The sequence below is a fragment of the Babylonia areolata genome, chromosome 29 (genome assembly GCF_041734735.1).
Source record: "Babylonia areolata isolate BAREFJ2019XMU chromosome 29, ASM4173473v1, whole genome shotgun sequence".
Lineage (NCBI taxonomy): Eukaryota > Metazoa > Mollusca > Gastropoda > Neogastropoda > Buccinidae > Babylonia > Babylonia areolata.
The window spans coordinates 2861100-2886099 of NC_134904.1; the positions used below are offsets into that span (position 1 = coordinate 2861100).

The 25000-nt window shown below is 42.5% G+C and overlaps 1 protein-coding gene across 1 annotated transcript; it reads right to left on the reverse strand.

The window, feature by feature from the left end:
• Positions 1-14902: 14902 nt before the first annotated feature.
• Positions 14903-24934, reverse strand: LOC143274976 (vacuolar protein sorting-associated protein 37B-like). Its single transcript, XM_076579005.1, has 5 exons — positions 24741-24934; positions 21327-21534; positions 18977-19148; positions 17519-17601; positions 14903-15318 (listed from the first exon to the last, which is right to left on the reverse strand). The coding sequence occupies exons 2-5, from the start codon at positions 21525-21527 to the stop codon at positions 14998-15000; spliced, it is 777 nt and encodes a 258-aa protein (XP_076435120.1). The 5' UTR covers positions 21528-21534; positions 24741-24934; the 3' UTR covers positions 14903-14997.
• Between the last annotated feature and the right edge of the window lie 66 nt (positions 24935-25000).

The window sequence follows — 25000 nt, forward strand, 5'->3', positions numbered from 1 at the left end:
TTGTCATCCTATAATCGTTCAGTTTTGTGTAAATCCTGAACGAACTGGGTATGCGATGTATGATATCTCTAGCAAGGACGTTTTCGGGAGACCACACCGGGGGAGACCTAATCTTGCACGGCACAGAACCCACACTGACTCAGCTTCTTTCTATGCTTTGCTCAGAAACCTCATCACCCTCAGTGACCTCATCAGGGTCCTCGCTTTCTGGCGTTTTTTCGCCATCGTCCTTTTGCAGCTGCCTGGTTTCCTGCGTGAGGTCGCAGCACGGCAACAGCAGTGCGAAAAGAAATCCCTGCGCGAGGGCGCAGCACGGCAACAGGCAGTGCGAAAAGAAATCCCTGCAGAAGTTCCCACGGATAGAATACTTGCGGCGAATGTGGCCCGGCATGTTACACCCCGCACACACACAGCAAAACATGTAAAACAACGTGCATTTCACATGTTACACCCCGCACACACACAGCAAGACATGTAAAACAACGTGCATTTCACGTAGCTGTTGGCGGGGTCCAAGGCGTGGGCGTTTTTGCCGAAGCGGAAGCACGGACAGAAACAGGCAATGCAGAAGATGCCCTTCTGTTTGTGGCACTGGCAGAGTCCTTGTTTCCACTTTCCGCCATCACTCATGGTGAGGTGGCCTTCTGGCCGGTGGTTTCTAGTCTGGGAAAAGCGCTTGGCTGCTCCGGCGTCTCTGCTGCAGGTGCTTGAGGACGATTGTGAAAATCCCCGACCAACTCCTGGAGATGAAATCTAGTGACCGGCAGAATCATTAGTACACGTCTTTTCTTTCAGTGTCATGGGAACCCAAAGACAGGTGGCCGATGTTTGGTGAAGTCCTCACCAAAAGAAGAACGATACTTGGTGGAAACTCAAGTTGTACTCTTCTGCTTCTTTTTCGTCTGCGTTCGTGGGCTGCAAGTCCAACATTCACTTGTATACATGTACGAGTGGGCTTTCACTTGTATGACCGTTTTTACAGTGCCATGTAGGCAGCCATATTCCGTTTTCGAGGGGGCAGATTGGTACTCAAAACTGTGTCTCTTTGAATGCTGTGGGAATCAAAGAAGGGCGGGGGGGTGGGGTGGGGGGGGGGGGAGAGAAGTGCACTTGACAAAGTACTGCAAAGGAAACAACAACTTTATTTTTTGGTGTGCCTTGGAAATCAAAAGACTTAAAGCAAAGGGTGGTTTTTTTTCTCTGTAAGAATACAAGCAGCTGCCCGTGAATTTTTGCTGGGAGAAGTGCTCGAATGCTTGAATAAAATGACCAGTTCAAGCGTGTGTTTTTTGTTTGTTTCTTTTGTTTTTTGAAAGAGTGTTTTCGGGTATTCAATATGAAAACAAAATCCCTGGTTGTCGAAATTTTGTCAGAAACGATTCTATTCAGGTATGTATATGAACTTTCAAAGATCAAATGGCAGTTTGGGGAGGACCATATTTACGACAAGCGGGGAGCGGTTCTTGCACTGAACTGGATTTTGTGAGTGTCATGGATTTCCGAAAAGAGAACAACGATGCTTGGCAACGACTTTGGAGAAGAAGCAGCTCGGATTCCCGTTAGCACTGATGTGAATTCGTAATGTAAAATGCTGCGATGGTCCGAAAAGAAGAGAAGACTTAGTGAAGGTCCGATCCGTGAAAAGTTGTCATCCTGCAATCATTCAGTTCTGCGCAAATCCTAAATGAACTGGTTATGCGATGTATTAGATCTCTAGCAGGGACGCTTTCGGGTGACCACGTGGTTGGGGGGTGGGGAATGGGAAGAGGCTGGGGGAGTGGAAGTGCTCTGGACTTCTCTGGAAACCCAAACGGTAGTTGTATAAAGGAGAAAGCGCAAGCGAATGCTTTTCGGGAAACAAGCCTTGTTCACGCAATGATTTGTGGATATCCAACAACATTTGGAATCTGTGATTCGCCTTTTCTTTCTTTCTTTTTTTTCGCAGCGGGAATTTGTAGAGAGAAGTATGAAGCAAGACCGAGTATTGTCTGTAAAACGATAGCGGGTTTCTCCGTGTTCTGAAGAAATACAGAAAAGAGCTAACTCACGTCAAATCTTGGACACAAGTGTGTGGACTGTACAAATCGAGAGAAAGAGCAGAACGAGCCAGTCATTCTGGTGTATGAAAAACAACGATCTTGATTTTCTTGAAAACTGTTGGAATCCAAAAAGAAAAGAACATAAAATCCTTTGTTCAGGTCTTTATCTCGGTCGACAGGCTCCGTATTCCTTAACGCTGTGCAGAATTCCCAAAGGACAGAAGACTGCAGCCTCCCACAAACAGATGCACTTATAAGTTAATGCTGCCTCTTCCCTCTTTGTTTCTAGAACTGACGTTTTGACGACTCGTGGTTTTTCTATCTTCTGGTGGATCAGCTTAGCATCGTGCTGAGTCATAATTCTTCAAGTGGTGAGTCGTGGTTTTTCCTATCTTCTGGTGGATCAGCTTAGCATCGTGCCGAGTCATAATTCTTCAAGTGGTGACTCGTGGTTTTTTCTATCTTCTGGTGGATCAGCTTAGCATCGTGCTGAGTCATGATTCTTCAAGTGAGACTCGTGGCTCTTGCCGCCGTTTGAGTTCCTGGGGGTCTCAGTTTGGCTCTGGGAATTCTCTTGAGATCTTCCCCCATCTTGTGCCCCTCCACTCCCCACCCCCACCCCCCTCGCTGTGTCTCTTAGGCTTCCTCCAGATGAAACGCACGCAGGTACACCTACGCGTTTACACACACACACGCGCGCACGCATTCACACACAGACACACGCAGACACACACAGACACAGAGAGAGAGAGAGAGAGTCAAGCGTTAAAAGAATAAAGATATTTTGTTGAAAAGCTCACCCAGGTCAGTCAGGTTGTTTATTGTTCTTACACAGTCTTACACAGTCAGCGTTCTGTACTGGAGTGATATATATAGTTTGTCCAACCAGTGCTGACACTGTTACCAAAGTGTTTTACACTCCATTCACATTGCATGTCTACGCATTGTAGATATACTGTACTTAACAGGAGGATTCTTCTAGCATACACATCACAGACATTAGAGCAACATGTATGAAACTCGATTGTTCTTCATAACCAAAAGCATAAATCAACTGACCAAGATAATCAGTGTTTATCTTAAACAAACCTTATTATCATGATAACCCAATGAAAAATGAGTGAATATAATAGGTGAACAGATAAATGAAAAATTATCAATTGATTCGGGGAAATGTTTTACCAAGTGAAGTTCATAAATGAGTTTATTGATAAGAGTCAAGGTGATTTCTACGCACGCTTGTATTCTACACGTGTAAAATTTGCATAATATGATAGTTGTATCTGTCCGATTCGGTGTTTCATATACATGATACACACAAAAGACATTTGAAATCCTAACACGTATTTCATTCATGTCGTGTCACACCATCATACTACCATCTCTACTTTCCTAACATTTGGATCACTTTTTTCTTCTTTTATATTCTAAAAAAACAACAACAAAACCAAAAACAAAAAACAAAAAAACAACCCCCCCCAAAAAAAAAAAAAACAAAACAAAACCCCCCAAAAAACCCCAACAACAACAAAGTATTGCTCTGTCAATCAGACTTCTGTAATTCATTTTTTTTTTTTTTGACCGTAATCAACTTTGTCAATACTTGTTTGCTCCAATGCGGCTTTGAGACTATCACAAAGAGGTATGCAACTACAAAACAAAATCTGCTGTATCGACACTTTTTTTTTAGTTATACTGTTATCTTCTTGTCTTGTTCTTGTTTATTTTTTGTTTTGTCTTGTTTGTTGGTTTTTAGATGTGTAGAAATGGGTGATGTGTTATTTCTCGGTAAAACACGTACAGACCAGAGCAATAGTCTCGATTATTCAAAGATTTAGGTCATGTGCTAGCTATTGACAAAACCTGTACACATCAAAACAATTATGTCGGTGTATATAATAAGTTATCGGAGAAATACATAATGCTGAGTATCGAGATTTCCAAACTGCCCTCCAATTTCCGCAGTACAACAAAACACTTCTGGAAACATGAAGCTGCCCCAGTGCCCAAGCTGCAACGCCACGGGTGAGACTGAAGATTACTGTTTCAGTCTGAGACTACTGTCTGCAGTTACATGTAACGATTTTAGAAGGTTCCAAATAACCTGTCAGTCTGACGTCTTCAGAACGTCATACCTGAATGCTTGTACTGCTGCATGGCTGAACAGAGGAAAGTCTTTCTGAAACCTGTCGATCTTTATCGAAAATCTGCATTCCTGAGGACTATCACTTTCTTATGTTGAGCATTTGAGCATAGTTCTGGATTCAGACGGTCATAACGGGTACACTACCAAAGCCTGATGATGAAGTGCATAATGTCTGCAAGCTGTGTGGATGTGACAGCACTACTTTTGATAGGAGAGAGATAGGGGGGAAGGATGATGTTGAGAGAGAGAGAGAGAGAGAGAGAGACAGAGGACGGTTCAGAAACAGCCGGAGGCAAAAACGGGGGCGGAGCTGAAGGGACAGCGGACCAAGTGGACAGATGCATAAAGGACAGCCATGAGTCCGGCCCGACGAAGAGTTGCTGTCGGGCCACGCTCCTTTGGGGGAACCAAGGACTGAAGTTAGTATCTGATACGGTTTACAGTAAGACTGATATCACAGCACTCCAACGCCAGCCGCCGCGTTCCTTCTGAACGTAAGCACGGGAAGGAAGAGCAATGGTGTTGGGAGTGGAGCACTGATCTAAACATATTTTTAGAAAAAAAAGGAAAGAAAGAAAAAAAAGTGGGAGTGGAGGCGAAGAAGAAAGGGGAGGCGACTGGGAAATAGAGGGTGGGAGCAACGCAGAGAACTGGGCACAAAATCTCCACAAAGTATTTCGTTTCTGAGATGTGTCAAACACACACTGCACACATGTAGAAGGTTCTGCAACCTTCTGTGCTTCTGTTGACAGTGATGGGTTACATCTGTTTCATCGTTAATGTGAACACACATTCTACTGTTGTTTTGTTTTTTAATTATTCATTTATTTATTTGCATTCACATTGTCTATTCTGTGTTTCTTCAAGTTTTGATTGCATGTGTTTGATCGTTCACTCGCCTATTCATTTTCTTGTAAGTTTCAACTTTTTTTTTAATGTAATAAGGTCATTCAAATCAACCCCAGATAATTGACAATCTACATTTGTGTTCACACGGGCGAGGTAAAAAGTTTTGTTTATTATCATAGCCAGATGCCGATTTATATATTCATTCTGTGCTTTTCATCTTGACAATAATAACGATCGCAGACAAATGAGGTAATCAATTTTATCTGAAATCCAAGCAGACTGTCACTCTTTTAGTTTTTGAATCGTCCAAAACTTACTGCTTAACCCTCCCTGGAGGAGAAACGTGCACACGCTGTACTCATCACAGTGTTGAAAGGGTTAAAGAAGGAAACGAAAATCTGAAAGAAACAAGAAAAGAACAGAAAGGTAATGTAGAAAGGAATGAAGGGATGAATGAATGATGTGGAGTTCTGTTTCATCTCCTGTCACACGTAATGATGGCTGTGGACACATGAACGACTGAACGAAAAGACAGAAAGAAGAAAGGAAGTGCAGAAAGATGCAGACAGTTAGTCAACCAATGAACGACTGAACGAAAAGACAGAAAGAAGAAAGGAAGTGCAGAAAGATGCAGACAGTTAGTCAACCAATGAACGACTGAACGAAAAGACAGAAAGAAGAAAGGAAGTGCAGAAAGATGCAGACAGTTAGTCAACCAATGAACGACTGAACGAAAAGACAGAAAGAAGAAAGGAAGTGCAGAAAGATGCAGACAGTTAGTCAACCAATGAACGACTGAACGAAAAGACAGAAAGAAGAAAGGAAGTGCAGAAAGATGCAGACAGTTAGTCAACCAATGAACGACTGAACGAAAAGACAGAAAGAAGAAAGGAAGTGCAGAAAGATGCAGACAGTTAGTCAACCAATGAACGACTGAACGAAAAGACAGAAAGAAGAAAGGAAGTGCAGAAAGATGCAGACAGTTAGTCAACCAATGAACGACTGAACGAAAAGACAGAAAGAAGAAAGGAAGTGCAGAAAGATGCAGACAGTTAGTCAACCAATGAACGACTGAACGAAAAGACAGAAAGAAGAAAGGAAGTGCAGAAAGATGCAGACAGTTAGTCAACCAATGAACGACTGAACGAAAAGACAGAAAGAAGAAAGGAAGTGCAGAAAGATGCAGACAGTTAGTCAACCAATGAACGACTGAACGAAAAGACAGAAAGAAGAAAGGAAGTGCAGAAAGATGCAGACAGTTAGTCAACCAATGAACGACTGAACGAAAAGACAGAAAGAAGAAAGGAAGTGCAGAAAGATGCAGACAGTTAGTCAACCAATGAACGACTGAACGAAAAGACAGAAAGAAGAAAGGAAGTGCAGAAAGATGCAGACAGTTAGTCAACCAATGAACGACTGAACGAAAAGACAGAAAGAAGAAAGGAAGTGCAGAAAGATGCAGACAGTTAGTCAACCAATGAACGACTGAACGAAAAGACAGAAAGAAGAAAGGAAGTGCAGAAAGATGCAGACAGTTAGTCAACCAATGAACGACTGAACGAAAAGACAGAAAGAAGAAAGGAAGTGCAGAAAGATGCAGACAGTTAGTCAACCAATGAACGACTGAACGAAAAGACAGAAAGAAGAAAGGAAGTGCAGAAAGATGCAGACAGTTAGTCAACCAATGAACGACTGAACGAAAAGACAGAAAGAAGAAAGGAAGTGCAGAAAGATGCAGACAGTTAGTCAACCAATGAACGACTGAACGAAAAGACAGAAAGAAGAAAGGAAGTGCAGAAAGATGCAGACAGTTAGTCAACCAATGAACGACTGAACGAAAAGACAGAAAGAAGAAAGGAAGTGCAGAAAGATGCAGACAGTTAGTCAACCAATGAACGACTGAACGAAAAGACAGAAAGAAGAAAGGAAGTGCAGAAAGATGCAGACAGTTAGTCAACCAATGAACGACTGAACGAAAAGACAGAAAGAAGAAAGGAAGTGCAGAAAGATGCAGACAGTTAGTCAACCAATGAACGACTGAACGAAAAGACAGAAAGAAGAAAGGAAGTGCAGAAAGATGCAGACAGTTAGTCAACCAATGAACGACTGAACGAAAAGACAGAAAGAAGAAAGGAAGTGCAGAAAGATGCAGACAGTTAGTCAACCAGCCTCAAGCACCCAGCATGGCAAGAACTCGCACCAACTTGTTAACAAAGCCATCATCACTTTTACTTCATTTCACTGTGGTTACAAATGCGCATACTGGCGAAAGGGGGGAGAGAAGGAGAGAGAGAGAGAGAGAGAGAGAGAGAGAGAGAGAGAGATGTACAGACAGTGAAAGTCAAACACACACACACACATACACGCACACACTCACACACACACGCACACACAGAGATGTACAGACAGTGAGAGAAAGTCACACACACACACACACACACACACACACACATGCACACACACACACAGAGGTTAAAAGCATCATTTATAATCATCATACAACTTTCTTTTCTCCAACAGGAACAAGATGTCAAGACCTGACCCTAAAAACAGTACTCCTCTGTAAACACGATGAAAAATGATAATCTGACACTTGAGCAACACTATCCAATCAGACCAACCACACGGCAGAACAAACAGATTTGAAATTCCTCGGGCCTTACTTGCACACAGCTGAAGTTCTTGTAAGAGACTCTTTGTTTTGTATTCCTTTCCTTGTCCTGAAAGTGAAATTTCGGCTGCTTTTCCTGCGGTGAATCCACTGCTGTGCTGTAAATGCCACCTGTTGGTGTTTTTTAGTTGTTGTTTTTTCCTGACAGCACACACGTTTGTTTTCCTACTGGAGTGGATTTTTCGACAGCGTTTTGACAGGGACAACTTTTCTTGCTGTAGTGGATCGTTTTTAAGTGTACTGTATGCATGTTAGTATGTCACACACACAGGACTGGGCTTTATCATCTCCTCTGAATGCTCCTTGAATGATGGCACACAGACAACTCACACAACGTCTAGTGAAGGAAGAAGTCAAGATCCTGGGCCATGCAGGAGCTGAACTCAGCACACTGGCTTCCTAGCTGAGTGCTTTGTTCACAAGGCCATCACACCAAGTTGATAAAACGCGGAGTGGAAAAGCTCTGACCGTGACAACTGCTACCAAGCAATCAAAGGCAAAAAACATACTGAACACACAGCAAGCCTTTATGGTTTTGTGGTTAGCAACAACACACAGCAAGCCTTTATGGTTGTGTGGTTAGCAACAACACACAGCAAGCCTTTATGGTTGTGTGGCTAGCAACAACACACAGCAAGCCTTTATGGTTTTGTGGTTAGCAATGAAGCTGCACCAGCAAAGCTATGGACCTTAATCCCCAAGTGATGTGCTGATGGCACAGTGGTTGGAGCGCTGGACTTTTAATATCAGTGTCTTGTTTCAAATCCCAGGAACAGCACCTGGTAGATTAAAGGTGGAGATCCGTTTTTACCTGGCCGTCCTGGTCAACAGATGTGCAGATGTGAAAGTGTCTTAATCCCCTTGATGTGTGTATACACAAACAGAAGACGATGCACACATGATACAGATCCCATTATCCACATCAACCTTCAGTGGGTAATGGAAACACAAACATGCCCAACAGGCACACCTCAGAAAACTGAGTATGGCTGCCTTCATGGCAGGGTGAAAATGATCACGCCAGAAGAGATGAAAGCATACTGGGGCTGCAGCTAACTAAGGATGGACCTCCAACTGTGTCTCAACACCACTGGGTGACTGGTCAGCCTCTACAGTCTCCACCACACTGCTGACAATGCTAGGGACTCCGAAATGTGCAGGTGTATGTGTATCTCAGTCCTACATCCAAGGATATGAAAGTAAATGTAGAGTTCATCCCTGTCACAGGGTCCTCAAACCAACCTTGATTTCCACACCATCGTCATCACATACCTGCTTCATCGTTCTTCTCAGTGATTGGCATAGAAAAGGAAAAAGTGCTGCAAAAATTCAGCAGCCTTTCAAGATGACGAAGGTGGGGCAAAATTAAACAAACAAATGAATTACCAAAAAAGAAAAGAAAAACCAACAGCCCAACCAACCATCCAAACAATCATTCAATATCTACTTGTACTTTTCAATACCTGGGTTAACATCAATCACAGCATAATATATAACATGCTCACATACAAATAAGTGGACATCTATAACTACAAAAAGAAAAGAAAGTATATTTACATCATTTGGTGTTAGTAAGCAGTTCTGCCCCACCAAATAAAATTTTGCTATAACAGTAACTCGAATGGCATAAATCATGCACATACGTTTTTTACCCTGAAGATTTTGCCTCGAAATAAAATGCAGTTAGCATCAGAACCCCCACCCCCCCACCTCCTCCCCAGTCACACAATTTGGTTGTGTCAAAACAACACAGTGGACTTCCTCACTTCAAACTCGGTCAGGGGACAAAGGTTGGTCATTGTTCTGTTGTGAGGGATATTGGCTACAGCTGTCAAGCTTTGCTACAATGTGATATATAGGGTCCTTTTAACATGACCCCTTCATGTCGACTAAAGGTCGCCTATGGTGGCAAAAGGGTTAAAGTTGATACAAATGCCAAATGGCCAAGTGATGTCCACACAGAGCAAATCTTAACCACTGGCTCCAACAAATATGCCACAAGGATCGGCCGTCCTGTAATCATGCTCTTCGGCAACTAAGCACAGTTCTAGTCCAGGTTTCAAGACCTGAAGACTCTCCAGATTAATCAGGATTAATCATTCAGCTGATGACCCATTTCTGATCCATGCAATAAAACTCGCATGTTTGACCAATCAAGAAACATTACTCAAAGGTCAGGATCAAACTCGAAGCCAAACAGTTCCACAACTTCACTTGCTGTCAATCAGTCTTGTGACTCCACCCACTTCTACAGTCTCCATGCTACACACTTCCCAGCACAGTCAGGTACAATTACTCCTGAATATATACTGCTCCACAATATCAAGACTTGCAATGACACAAAAATCTTTTTTTTTTATAGACCAACAAACATGTCACTCTGGTCTCCATACTTAACTGGCACAGCTTTGAACATTTTACTGCTCCACAATATTTAGAAAGGCAATGACACACACAAAAAAACTTTTTATCATTAAAAAAAAACCCAAAAAAACCAACTCCCACCTAATTAACATTCCACATATCCAATATAGCTTTTTAACCTGTTCCATGAAAAAAAAAAAGGAAGAATGAAAAAGGCAGAAGACATCCATAAGAAGGGCACTACAGGAAACCACTCTGAAGGCCGTGGGTACCCCACCAACCCCTCGCCCCTTGTTTCATATTCTAACACATTCAGACATGCAGTTTTTTCCTGAGGCCATCTTCCCTCCGCATTCTGGGGTTTTCCATCAAACTACCAGCTCTCTGGCCTTTCCTGCATGTCCTGAGTGGAGACAATAACATCTGGGAATTGTGGACATTCCAGTCTGGAACCCTGCCTTCCAGTGCTGGAACTTGTATGGAGTTCTACAGAAACGACTTGTCTGGGAAGGTGCTGATATCAACTCATACCACTCTCTGCCCGTGCAATCTCCAACAACAATGCATGTATGTATTTTCGCACCCACGCCTGAACAGTGCTGCCACCACTCGTCTGACCAGTTTGACCTTTCCGGTGTGCATAACAAATAAGGGACGGAACACAACTCACACAACTCTTGAAGCTGATGAACTTCACTGCAACTTTACAAATTTTGAGTGTGGTTTGTGCATTTTCCACCATTTTTCAAGAATCAATCTTGTGGCTAAAATGATAAGTTTTGTTTAGATGAATCACTATCATGGTTCAGACGCTGATATTAATACTGCAAAGGATATTTCAAACAATCGGCTGAAAACGTTGAGAGATGCAAGGAATATGCAAATGGTAAGAAATACCCATAATTTAAAACAAATTTTCCTAACAGTTTTTCAAGCATCAAAAAATACTGCTGAGGAGCTAAAAGCTCTCAGATGATGAAGGCTGGGACCCTCACTTAGCTGAAAAGGTGAACAACAACCACCACCAAAGTGAAAAGCACAGGGTGAATAATACTTCTATCTACATACATCTCTATCTTTAATTCTGTGTCCACACCCCTAACCTTCTCCATGATCATCCCCTTCTTTTCCTCGCTATGTTTATTCCACCCCCCCCCCACCCCCAGCCCCCCAAGGACACTTCCATGATGCAGTCGAGTTGAACCATTTCACTGTTTGCTGACTGATAAAACATTGGTAGTACTCACTGAAATCAAATAAAATTGGCCATGACTGTTTGGTGTTATCATCACCTCTGATGTTATATTCTCCTTTACTGAAAGTTGCATGGGTTCCGTGAAGATTAACTTTTGCACAAAGTAATCAGCAACATAGAATACATACACACATGTTATGAGCAACACGAAGATATTCCTGTATGACTAACAAAACAATAACCACACCAGCTAACATATGACAGAGTATTAACTCTCTCCATACGAACGGCGAAAGAGACGACGTTAACAGCGTTTCACCCCAATTACCACCATCAAAATATTGCAAGCGGAAGGCTCTTATACTGAAGACGTGAATGTTGACAAAGAATACCACAATTCTGACGACAGAAGCTAAAGGCTGGGTCATTCAGACACCCACTGGATATCCGAGGGGTCTGTGTAGAGGAGAAGAGAGGACTGGCCGTACTGAGTGAGTTAAAGGGTTCACACTCCCACAAAGCTAGGAAAGAAAACATAAGACCTACAGTCATTTCATGAACCGAAGCAGCTGCTCACCTCCACACGAATACAGCGCAACACATCTCCTCAGCAGCAAGAATGAAAAGCAAACAAAATGAAGTGTGAGAAAGGTTTCACCTGACACTATGTCCCATCCTATTTAAATCAAATGATGATAATAATGACCATGAAAACAAAAAAAAGTGGCATGTTCTGCATGAAAAATGGGAATGAAAAATAAAAAAAACTCTTTTAAGCGGGTGTTTATAAAGTTCCTGATTCAATTCAGTTAAGACGTAAACTGAAAAAAAAAGCACACAAAAAAATAAAGACAGTCTGAGTTACAAATAAAATCAAAAACAGGAAAAAATTAGGGAGAGACAGGAACATAAACAAAAACAAGTGAGAGCGATGGGCAGCAAATGAGTGAGCAAGACAGGGAGAGATGCAGAGAGGGAGAGAGTGAAAAGAAAGCAAATTGAGCGAGAGAGGAAGAGAGTGAAAAGAAAGGAAACTGAGCGATAGAGGGAGAGAGTGAAAAGAAAGGAAATTGAGCGAGAGAGGGAGAGAGTGAAAAGAAAGGAAATTGAGTGAGAGAGGGAGAGAGTGAAAAGAAAGGAAATTGAGCGAGAGAGGGAGAGAGTGGAAAGAAAGGAAACTGAGCGATAGAGGAAGAGAGTGAAAAGAAAGCAAACTGAGTGAGAGAGGAAGAGAGTGAAAAGAAAGGAAACTGAGTGAGAGAGGAAGAGAGTGAAAAGAAAGCAAACTGAGTGAGAGAGGAAGAGAGTGAAAAGAAAGCAAACTGAGTGAGAGAGGAAGAGAGTGAAAAGAAAGCAGACTGAGTGAGAGAGGGAGAGAGTGAAAAGAAAGGAAACTGAGCGAGAGAGGGAGAGAGTGAAAAGAAAGGAAACTGAGCGAGAGAGGGAGAGAGTGAAAAGAAAGGAAACTGAGCGAGAGAGGAAGAGAGTGAAAAGAAAGGAAACTGAGCGAGAGAGGAAGAGAGTGAAAAGAAAGGAAACTGAGCGATAGAGGGAGAGAGTGAAAAGAAAGCAGACTGAGTGAGAGAGGAAGAGAGTGAAAAGAAAGCAAACTGAGTGAGAGAGGAAGAGAGTGAAAAGAAAGGAAACTGAGTGAGAGAGGGAGAGAGTGAAAAGAAAGGAAACTGAGCGAGAGAGGAAGAGAGTGAAAAGAAAGCAGACTGAGTGAGAGAGGAAGAGAGTGAAAAGAAAGGAAACTGAGCGATAGAGGGAGAGAGTGAAAAGAAAGCAAATTGAGCGAGAGAGGGAGAGAGTGAAAAGAAAGGAAACTGAGCGAGAGAGGAAGAGAGTGAAAAGAAAGCAAATTGAGTGAGAGAGGGAGAGAGTGAAAAGAAAGCAAATTGAGCGAGAGAGGGAGAGAGTGAAAAGAAAGGAAATTGAGTGAGAGAGGGAGAGAGTGAAAAGAAAGCAGACTGAGCAAGAGAGGAAGGCAGTGAAAAGAAAGCAGACAAACTGAGCAAGACAGGAAGAAGACAAGAGAGTGAACAGAACAGATTTCAGTTTCAGTTTCACTTTCTCAAGGAGGCGTCACTGCGTTCGGACAAATCCATACACGCTACACCACATCTGTTGAGCAGATGCCTGACCAGCAGCATAACCCAACGCGCTTAGTCAGGCTTTGAGTGCATGCTTACATATTTGTGTACCTATGAAAGTGGATTTCATTTTACGTAATTTCGCCAGAGGACAACACTCTCGTTGCCATGGGTTCTTTTTCAGTGCGCCAAGTGCGTGCTGCACACGGGACCTCGGTTTATCGTCTCATCCGAAAGACTAGACGCTCAGTTTGATTTTCCAGTCAAACTTAGGAGAAAGGGCGAGAGCGGGATTCGAACCCACACCCTCACGGACTCTCTGTATTGGCAGCTGAGCGTCTTAACCATTCTGCCACCTTCCTCCACAAAGAACAAGAGAACGGAGACAATGGGGAGGAGAGTTAACCCCTTCCAGATAATTTAACTCTCTTGTTACTGATCACTTGTCAACGGTTTCAACTCTTGGTTACGAATGCCAGGTGGCTTTTGTGGGCAAAGCAGCATCCTGTCCCAACACCACTCTTGATGGAAAACAGGACACCCTGCACTCCAGGCATCTGTTGACAGCACTGGATTCTGCCCAGCTGTGTTTTGCTAACACAAACACATCATCTTTTTTTCTTTCTTTTTTTTCCCCCGCACGAGAAAGTAACCATAGTCTGCACAGTCATCCATCATGCAATGCTTTATGACATCACATGCACTTAAGTGTGTTCCAGCGTGTTATTTTTTAGTTGTGTTATCAACTCTGTACACAACAGATTATGAAAAATGTCTGTACATAACAGTATATCATAAGCCGTATTTGTTTATTCCATATGCCAAACTTATGATCTCTCTACAAAGCCAGGAAATGAGAGGAAAGTGCTGAATAAATGATACTCTCATGGCCGAAAAACAACCTGCCTACCGTAAGGCGAGAAGCTGCTAGCAGTAACGACAAAAGAGTTAACAAGCTGCGTCTGTGCACGTCTAACTCACAGAGTTATGACTAGCTCCTCAAAGCCACAACGGCAATGCTATAGTTACAGCTCACCCATAAAAATTCCCAAACAAAAGCAAACACACACCACATTCTGGAAACGAGGTCTAAGCACAACCTGTCCCTCACAAGATCAACTGTTTAGAAAAGGTTTGTGAACAAAATTGCCATGCCTAACACTTCACACAGTGATTGAACAGGTATAATGTGTCAAAAAAAATGTTTTAAATGAAAAAAGAAAACGGAGAGAAAGAGAAACAATTACGAACAAGCACATTTGGCTTAAATATCAAGCTCCGTTATTGCATGCTTCTGACATGAGTATATTAATCATTCTCCCAATATCAAGGAAAAAAAAACACCTGCATACATAATTTTCTTTATAGTGCACATCGTAAAATCGCAGGAAACGTTACCTTTAAGAAGAACTAATCTTCCTGATTAAAACGAGTCGTAAAACAGAACTATGCTAAATTACATTCTTTTGTTTCAACAAACATATCTTCCAAAAAAAAAAAAAAAAAAAAAAAAAAAAAAAAAAAAAAAAGAGAGAGAGAGAGAGAGAAGCAGAGATGGCCATTAAGCTATTAAAAAAAAAAAATAAAAAAAAATCCCCCCTGGCAAGTGTCCACACAGAGGTCCACACGACGATATCACATCAGTGCCTGTAAACGCTGGGCTGGGGCATTCCGTAACCCCCTCCCACTGGGTAAGGGACACCACCACCGCCGCTACCAGCACCCACGGGGTATGGAGGGGCACCACTGCCCATCGGGTAGGGGGGCCTGGCGTCAGCGCTCGACCCTACCTGACCCTGACTCTGAGAGGACCAGGGAGAGCAGAGGCCCCCCTCCCGCAAAAGTTCCCCCATTTTCTCCGCCTTTATCCGCCGCTTGTGTCCGGCCGTGCGGCTGGGGATGTACTGGGCCAGGAAGTCTTCCACACTCGTGTTCTGCTCACAGAAGCTGTCCGTCAGTTTCTGCAACAGTGGACATTGCAAGACTGATTAGAGAGAGAGAGAGAAAGAGAGAGAGGGATGTCTGACAGTTTCTGTAACAGTGCACTCTGCAAGACTGGATTGGAGAGAGACAGACAGACAGACAGACAGAGACAGACAGAGAGAGACAGAGAGAGAGAGACAGAGAGAGAGAGACGGACAGAGATGTCATGACAGTTCCTGCAACAGTGGACATTGCAAGACTGGATCAGAGAGAGAGATGTCTGACAGTTTCTGCAACAGTGCACTTTGCAAGATTGGATCTGAGACACAGAGAGAGAGAGAGAGACAGACAAACAGACAGAGAGAGGCACACAGAGAGAGAGATGTGTGACAGTTTCTGCAACAGTGCACATTGCAAGACTGGATTACAGAGAGAGAGAGAGAGAGAGAGAGAGAGAGGGAGGGAGAGAGGGGGGGAGGGAGGGAGGGAGAGGGAGGGAGATAGATAGAGAGAGAGAGAGAGAGAGAGAGATGTCTGACAGTTTCTGCAAGAGTGGTCATTTCAAGATTGGTTTAGAGAGAGAGACTTCAGATTTCAGATAAAATTTCAGACGATTTATTTTGGTTTATTCGGATAGGCCATAGCCTTTCTAAGTAAATGAGTGGAAAAGTAAAAACAACCAACCAAAAACATAGCAACCCCTAACAACTATATACGTTGTCAAATCAAAATCCATGCGGCTTCTCTGAACCTTTTGAAGGATTTATATGGAAATATTGCTAGATGCTTAAAAAAACCCTGGTCATTCAAAGATGAAAGTAACAAAGTTAGCTTAATTCTTGAAAGGAAGATCCAGAACGACTGCAAAATCAGTTCTTTTTTCAAGTCAGGGAGACCTGAACATTCTAAAATAATGTGTGCTTCATCCTAGGTTTTGTATTTGTATTTGTATTTCATTTTATCACAACAGATTTCTCTGTGTGAAATTCAGGCTGCTCTCCCCTGGGACAGCGCGTCGCTACACTACAGTGCCACCCATTTTTTGTATTTTTTCCTGCGTGCAGTTTTACTTGCTTTTCCTATCGTAGTGGATTTTTCTACAGAATTTTACCAGGAACAACCTCTTTGTTGCCGTGGGTTCTTTTATGTGCGTTAAGTGCATGCTGCACACGGGACCTTGGTTTATCGTCTCATCCAAATGACTAGCGTCCAGACCACCACTCATAGCAGGAGTGTTACAGAGTTAACAAGAGAGAGAGAGAGCATGTTCTGGAGTAGTATTGTGACCATGTTGATTGGAGAGGGGTGAAGTAACTGTTACACAGTCATGTGGAGGGCAAGTGGTTATTGTACAATCACCGAACCAGGCCCAGGAAACCCAGACATTCTCATGCTGGTCAGGAAGTTTGAGCAACTCTCACAAAGCTGCTTACATAAACTAGTGTTATCACACTTAACTGTGCGATCAAATCTTCCTACTTGAAGCCACAGCACTCAACTCTTAAGCAGGATTTCTCCACAGAGAGAGCAAATGAAACAGAGCACAGAGAGAGAGAGAGAGAGAGAGAGGGAGAAAGAGAGATATTACTGAAGTAATCAGCTGATAATTTGGGAGGGGGAACAGAAAGGGATCCATTTCCTTTGCAGTGCAACATGAAGACTTGACATGTTTCATTTGTACAATAGTAAATGTACCCTAACTTGTAGAATTTTCTGTCATATGAAACAAGATTCGACCACTACGAAACAAAAACAGTTTTTCGTTCATGGCTTCAGTCCTGTATAATGCTTATCAGCACACAATAGTAAATTATTTATGTAAGTTCTGTTTTGTTTTGGGAAACTATTCTTGATGCTGTCGATGTATTCTTCATGCTATCTGTGTAGTCTTAATGCTGTCTGTGTATTCTGTTTACAAAAAAGAGAGAGAGGGAGGAGAAAGAGAGAGAGGGAGGAGAAAAGAGGAGAGGGAGAAAAGAGAGAAAAGAGAGAGAGAGAGGAGAAAAGAGAGAGGGAGAAAAGAGAGAAAGAGAGAGAGGGAGGAGAAAAGAGAGAAAAGAGAGAGAGGGAGGAGAAAAGAGAGAGGGAGAAAAGAGAGAGAGAGGGAGAAAAGAGAGAGAGAGAGAAACGAGAGAAAAAAGAGGGAGAAAAGAGAGAAAAGAGAGAGAGGGTGGAGAAAAAAGAGAGAGAGAGAGAGAAGAAAAGAGAGAGAGGGAGAAGAATTCACAGATGTCATACCTCGCACTCTTCCTCCACCTCTGCTGCTGCAGTCTGTAGTAACGCGTGTAACGTGTCCAGCTTCTGGTTCCCAACGTATTCGTCTGCAACATTCAACACAGCACCATTCATTGCTTTGTATCAGTTCCAGAATGTTCAACGTAACTCCATTCACCATTTTCACCAGTTCCAGAAAGTTCAGCTCTGTCTGTGGGCTTTTATGCCCTGCTCTCATGGTAACCTCAGTTTCGATCACCCTCCACTTCTGTGCCTGGGACGAGTCCTGTTGGGGTCTTCAGTGTTGGCAGATTCATGGGAGGGGGAACTAATGTCAGGGGAAGTGGTAGCACTCTCCATGCTGGGGGAGCGTTCACTCAGTCTGGTTCCGCAACTAAGCTATAGTATTACTGCTGTCAGTAGGGGCCATAGGAGGTGGTGTCCTCAGTATGTTAAATCAGAAAAAGGCACAGCTAAACACTACTTAAGTGACTCAGCAGCAGTGCAGGGTCTTCTCTGATGTGCGGCCTCCTGGCAACCTAACATCAATAGTTCCCTGTGGATGGCCAATGCTGGAACTGCGATAGACGAACCCAGGGATAGTTGTGTACAGGGGATTCGGAATGAGTGATGTGTCACATGTCATGGGACAGCAAAAAACAACACAACAATAATGAAATAATAACAATAAAAATGTTATACAAATAAATGAAAAAAAAAGAATGTTCAACACAACTTGAATCACCACTTTTACAACTTCCAGAATGCTGAACACTCAATTTGCCACTTTCACCAGTTCCAGAACATTTGACACAACTCTATTCACCACTTTTTATCAGTTCCAGGACTCTGTCTAGGCCAGTTCACAATTCATAGATCTCTACTGTTTCCATGAGAGAGAGAGAGAGACGGAGAGAGAAAAGGGAGGAAATATTTACAAGGAAAAAAAATCACCTTTCATTCATCCTTTCTTACACTCCCACAACACCTCCTCCCCTCCCCCTCCTCCTCTTTGAATGCGACAAAAAATACATGGCTGAGACAACCAGCATGCACACGCCACAAACCCTCTCATCAGTAAGCTCTCCTGCCAGACAGACCTAGTCACACCCACTCACGCATGCCACGAACGCTTCTAAACCCTCTGATTGAGTAGGCTCTTCCACCAGACAGACCTAGTCACACCCGCACAGGCACGCCACAAACACTTCCAAACCCTCTGATTGAGTAGGCTCTTCCACCAGACAGACCTAGTCACACCTGCACAGGCACGCCACAAACACTTCCAAACCCTCTGATTGAGTAGGCTCTTCCACCAGACAGACCTAGTCACACCTGCACAGGCACGCCACAAACACTTCCAAACCCTCTGATTGAGTAGGCTCTTCCACCAGACAGACCTAGTCACACCCGCACACACACACACACACACCACAAACGCTTCCAAAACCTCTCATCAGTGAGCTCTCCCACCAGACAGACCTAGTTGGGCCTTGTCCATGCCGAGCTGGGTCTTGAGTTTGTTGAGGGACTCGTAGCCTGTGGCCACCTCTGTCTTCAGGGAGTCTAGCCTGGGCTGGAGGGACAGGTTGTACTCCGCCAGGCTTTTGTTCTGCGCCACCAGGTCATCGTGGTCTGACTGCACGCCACGGATCTGCCACACAACATGAAAAAGGGAGGGGTCAGTCGCCCTCTTCCTTGGGGGGAAGCTGGAAGAATGGTTAGCTGAGACCCTTGTCTGCCAGTACGGTGTCTGTGGGGGTAACGAAGATGCTCATCTGCCAACACAGTGTCTGTGAGGATCTTGGCCACTGTGTTAAGGAGGCAGAGTGCATGTAAATGCCCACAATTACTGCTACATAAGGTTCAAAAATATAACTAAGAGGAGGAGTTTGTATTATACTCCATGTTTGGTGATACATATACTTACCATGTCAAACTGATGCAAACTAGGCCTATCAGTTTGCTCTGCTTGGCCAAGTATATGTTTTATTGATGGAAAATTGAAGGCATCCCCAACATAGCACCAAAGTTTGTTGTAACTCTGTGACACTGATGATGCTCTTGCAGGTTTTCACTGACTGCTGTGGAGTCTATAGGTCAGTGTAGGGTGTTACCTGACTGTGACAAAACGGAGCTAACAAGTCAGAAAGTTAGCCAACATTCTTTGTCTGGACTTCTTCCTCTTGGGACTGTAATATTTTTGTTCAGCAAAATAAATTACAACACTTAAAAGTAGGTAACTGGGCTTTAGACTCATGCCACACAGATTATGCTTCAAGTTTAACTCGTTCGTTCCTATTTTTCTATAAACCATTACTCCCTCTTGTTCCGAGATCCCTACCATATGTATATTCCATTCATTCCTGGATTTAAAGAAGAGAAAGAAAGTATGAAGCAGGGTACTTATTTCAGAGACTTACGGCAACGCGGCTCATTACAGTACACTAAGATTGTCGTATACTGTTGTGTACAGAATTGATGTGAGAAGTTGTGTGCGACCCTGTTGACACTATAGGGTGACATCTCTGGTGACACTCAGGTGTAAAACAGGTGACTTTAGAGTCAAATACAATGCATACAAGAACCAATTTTTCCGGGCTGCAGGAAGGAAAGGGGGAATTCTCTGCTGCACGGTTTTCTGGCCTCCAGGAATGAAGGGTAAAATTCCTGTGAACTGGAAAACAGTGCTGCAGGGATGAAAGAGTTAAACTGACGTGACACAGAGCCAGGCTTTAGGTCTGGCGTCAGTCACTGATGCTTACAAATGTGAAATGACCCAGTGATGTGTCAGTCAGTCAGTCACTTTATGTATTGATTTTTCTGAAGTTGGCCAACCAAAAGGCCTTTTGCAGGTTTCTCTCAATCTCCTGCAAAATAATTGTGGCTGCAGTTTCAAACTAAAAAACAAAACAAAAGCCGAACAACAACAGAAAACAATGTCACTATTGTTCTTTTGCAGGTCGACACCAAGCAGATGAACACTGCACACAACCAACCTTAAGACTTGCAGTGAAAATCAGCTATGACGCTTTATCAAAGCCATTGTTGCTTTCATGTTGTGAACTGCAGTGCCGTAACACAGCGCCAGTGTGTGTGTGTGTGTGTGTGTGAATGCAAAAAGTTAAAGAATACATGCTTTGAACATCTTGGTCACAGTTTTCAGGTGATCAAAACTGTGACTATGAATCCAATGACAATGTACTTTCACTTTTATATGTGCAGATGGGTAGGCATGATTTTAGGAACGGGTGCATGTGTTAACCTGTGTATGTGTGCATGCATGCACTCATGATTGATATGTGTGTGTATGTGGTTGTGTCTGTGTCTGTGTGCAAGTGTATGTGTGTTTACTGCTTTAGGGGGTAAAATAAATGTTAGAAGTAATACTAACAAATGGTCATAAATGTATGAAATATATATATTATAGCACTGGACCTTGTGCACAGACAAATCCAAGGGCTTTTCACACCATGCATTCACGTGCATGCATAACTCAGAATCAAAGGGATGAATCTGAATGTCAGAACTTATAACTAAAAAGCCAGAACTTTAAACGTAAAGAGGGAGGAAGAAGGGAGGGGCAAGCTACTTTGGAGAGGGGTTGTATTTTTTTATGGCTAGACTTGAAAGAGCTGAGTGCAAAACTTTGAATAACTGAACGAACTTGATGTCCACACTTGGGTCATGTGTTCGCCTTGCCCCCACCCACAAACTCACACAGCCACTGAGACAAAAACAAGAATCAATCAAATACCTGCACAGCAGACAGCACATACACACACACACACACACACACACGCACACACACACACACACCCATCAAACCCACCTGCTGAAGGTCCTGAATCAGGTCGTTCAGCTTGCTGTCATCTGCCATCAGATGCTCAAGGTCTTCCTTCCCAAGGTGCTGCAGCAAGGCCACAGCCGCCGTTTCGTCCATGCGTCCCATGATGTTCGCACTCCGCACACCGCTGGCTCCAGGAGCTCCGCTCTGACCAGAGCCATAGTAGTTGTTGTAGTGGTTATACATGGCACATCTGTTCAACAAACATGGTGGCAATTCAATTTTCATCATTATCATCAAACAAAATCAGGAAAATTATTTTTAAGATTAAACAAAAGAATAATCTTCAACTCCCTCAGTACAAGTAACAAAACACGCGACGATTATAGTGTTTTACCACTGGTGATATCATTGAAAATTTACAAATACAAGCGGAAGGTTCTCTCAATGAAGAGGTAGGAAAAGACAAAGAACACCACATTTCTAATGACAAAAGCAACAGGCTGGGCCATTCAGACTCCCACTGGACAGCCGATGAGGTTTCTGTGGGGGAAAGACAGGCCATCCCCAGTGAGTTAAAAATGATGATGTCATGATCAACAAAACAAACACAACACTTCAGTACACTCTGTCATCAAATGAAAAACAAAACACACACACACACACACACACACACACACACACACACACACACACACACACACACACATACACACACACACACACACACACACACACACACACACACACACACAAACACACAGACACACACACACACCTGTATACAAGTGTGGAATGCAATTAGAAGAAGCACCTCAGAACTGAAGTAGTTCTGAATACATGTATGTCAATCTGCCATATAACATCATTAATCATAATTTGCATCACTGCACACATGTACCACACTTGCACTGTCTCCTATTATCATGTGATTGTGCAATGTAAAAGAAACAGAAGCACAGGTAACAATTGCCAATTCTATAATAGCCTCACAGAAATTTATTTTCCCAATAACATGAAAATGTAAAAACTTTAACTGTCATTGTAGGGTTTTGCTGTTTTAACTTTTATGAGTTTAATCTCCCGACCTTGTCACACACTACATTTTATGCAGAACTACCCAAGTACATATCTAGCTGAGCTTGGAATCATTCCATCTGTAGGCTTATTGCCATGAGGTTTACAGTGCCGTGGCTGAATCGGTTGGACTTCTTATCCAGGGATAAGAAATTCAAGGCCAGAATGGTCATGGTGTTGAGTCCTTGGAAAAGGCACTTTACTCTGCTTTAACTCACTCCACCCAGATGTGAATGGGTAGTTGACTTCAACTGGGAAAGGTTAAAACGCAGATGGTGAGGACTGGACCCCACCTTCAGGACTTGACACCATGCCCTTAACTCACTCCACACCATGGGTGCCAGCTGAAGCCCTACTGCTTACAACTGTTTCAGATGAAGAAGCCTGATCAGGGCTCTAGAAAGTTTTCAATTTCTGGAGTGGCACCTACTTTGCATCATGACATAATAAGCTACGAATATCTTAAATGACCTTTCCACTCTCCACTGCCACCAATAAACGCAGTGTGTTGCTGTGCTTGCGAGCAGGAGACTTATTTTCTAGGTGACTGGTTCACATGCAGAGTGTTTGTCAACAATGGCATCTGACCCAGTTTCTTCTCAGTCACAAGGCAGACAACAGGATCAGACTATGGGGCCCTATTGGGGCTGTATTTCATCCTGAATTCAGTCTGTTTCGAAGTCTGTGTGCTTTCCTGGATTCATTTACAAGTCATCAGCGTGTGCAGATGTCTAACAAAAAATATGGATACTTTCATCATCTCACTGGATGATGGCATTCAAAGGGAGGAAGTTTTATAGTTTGTCCCCAACTAACTCGTTATGTTACTGATCAGACTAGAGGTTTTCAGTTCATAAATTCTAACATTTATCTTTCAGTGATTTTATTTCTTACCAACACAAAAGGGCTGTCTGTGGGGAAAGTCAGGGGAGCTAACTGGCAGTACTACACAGAATATCACATTTGGCCTTAAAAGGAAATAGAAAATATTACATATTTTCTTATAAAGCTTATTCAGAGTTCACTTATATTGCAGACATATCAACAGACCCATACATTATTATTCACTGGAACAGTTGTCAACTTCTCACATAGAATAATTTATATGTATGACATCACTATCCATAAACACTCCAAAGCTGAATCCATTCATTCTGAACAGTAACAGCAGCAACTACAAACCAGTAATAATTAATACAAGTACACAAGTTTGCAGATTGTCATGGTTTCCAGATTTCAGTTTAATTTAATTTCTTTTCTTTTTCCTTCTTTTTTTCTTCTCTCTCTCTCTCTCTCTCTCTGCCATTCTCAGGGATATATTGCATACCTGACAATTCAAGCATGGATTATTTAAATGTGTTGGAACACTAATAATCTCCACTCCAATCCATTTAGTAACTGTCTTTTCAAATGTAAAAAAAGGAAAGATTTATTTTTATAATAATCTATCGTTTGGTCATGTTAAATATCAATTATATCAAAATTAAACCAAAAGCAAAAAAATGCAATCAGAAGTGTAAAGGGCTTCATAATGATCATAGGAATAATAATACCAATACTGTATTGTACTGTATTGTAATGTATTGTATTGTACTGATTACTCTTTTGTCACAACAGATCCCTCTGTGTGTTGTAATTTTGTCACAACAGATTTTTTCTGTGTGAAATTTAGGCTGCTCTCCAAAGAGAGAGCATGTTGCCACAGTACAATGTCACCTCTTTTTTTTTTTTTTTTTTTTTTTTTTTTGTGGATGAAATACAAGTATGACTTGGATATTCCCCAAACTTAAAAAAATCAACATTTTTCTTTTCTATCAAATTGATCATATGGACAGGATCATCCAGGACCATGATATATATATATATATATATATATATATATATATATATATATATATATATATATAGAGAGAGAGAGAGAGAGAGAGAGAGAGAGAGAGAGATTAATTGTAAAACAGAAAAAAGGCTTGAAACCAAGTTGCGCGAAACTGGGTTTTAGCAGAACTTTTTTTTCCCCAGTCAAACCAGTCAAAGCAAATGCACAACTCTGGACAGGCGCTGGTCGAGCTAAACACAAAATCGCATGTTACCAAGGCTTCCCGACACGGTATGTACCCACAATTTTCTAGTCATCCGTCCAATGCTAACCGTTGCATCACTGTGGTTGGTTACTGCGACGCCCGTTTTTGCTTGGACGGGTTGAAGAAGCAAACTGAAAAGTCCAGTCTTAAATTACTCCAAAAATATAGAGGGTTTTAGTACGAAACAGCAAATAATTTACTGCTGAAAGAAAATTTAAAACGCTAACAGATCTGCCCAGGTATTTGTTCAAGGTGTCACCATGGATGAAAAACGTAATTCAGTGCATACATAGATACTCACTCCAACTAGCTGTGGACACTGGCGATGATGTTCTCTGATCGTGGGTGTAACGACAGGCTATTTACAATAAGCTGGATTACAAGACGGTGTTCGACTACTTTAGGAAATCATCTTGAATGTGTCATCAGATTTCATTGCGAAAGACAGCGAAAAACGTATTCGTCATAAGCCTTCTTCCATCAAGACAACACAGGAAGATTAAAGTAAGGTGATATAACTGCACAACTTCCGCATTTCAGAGTTGTTTCCCATCAAGTTAT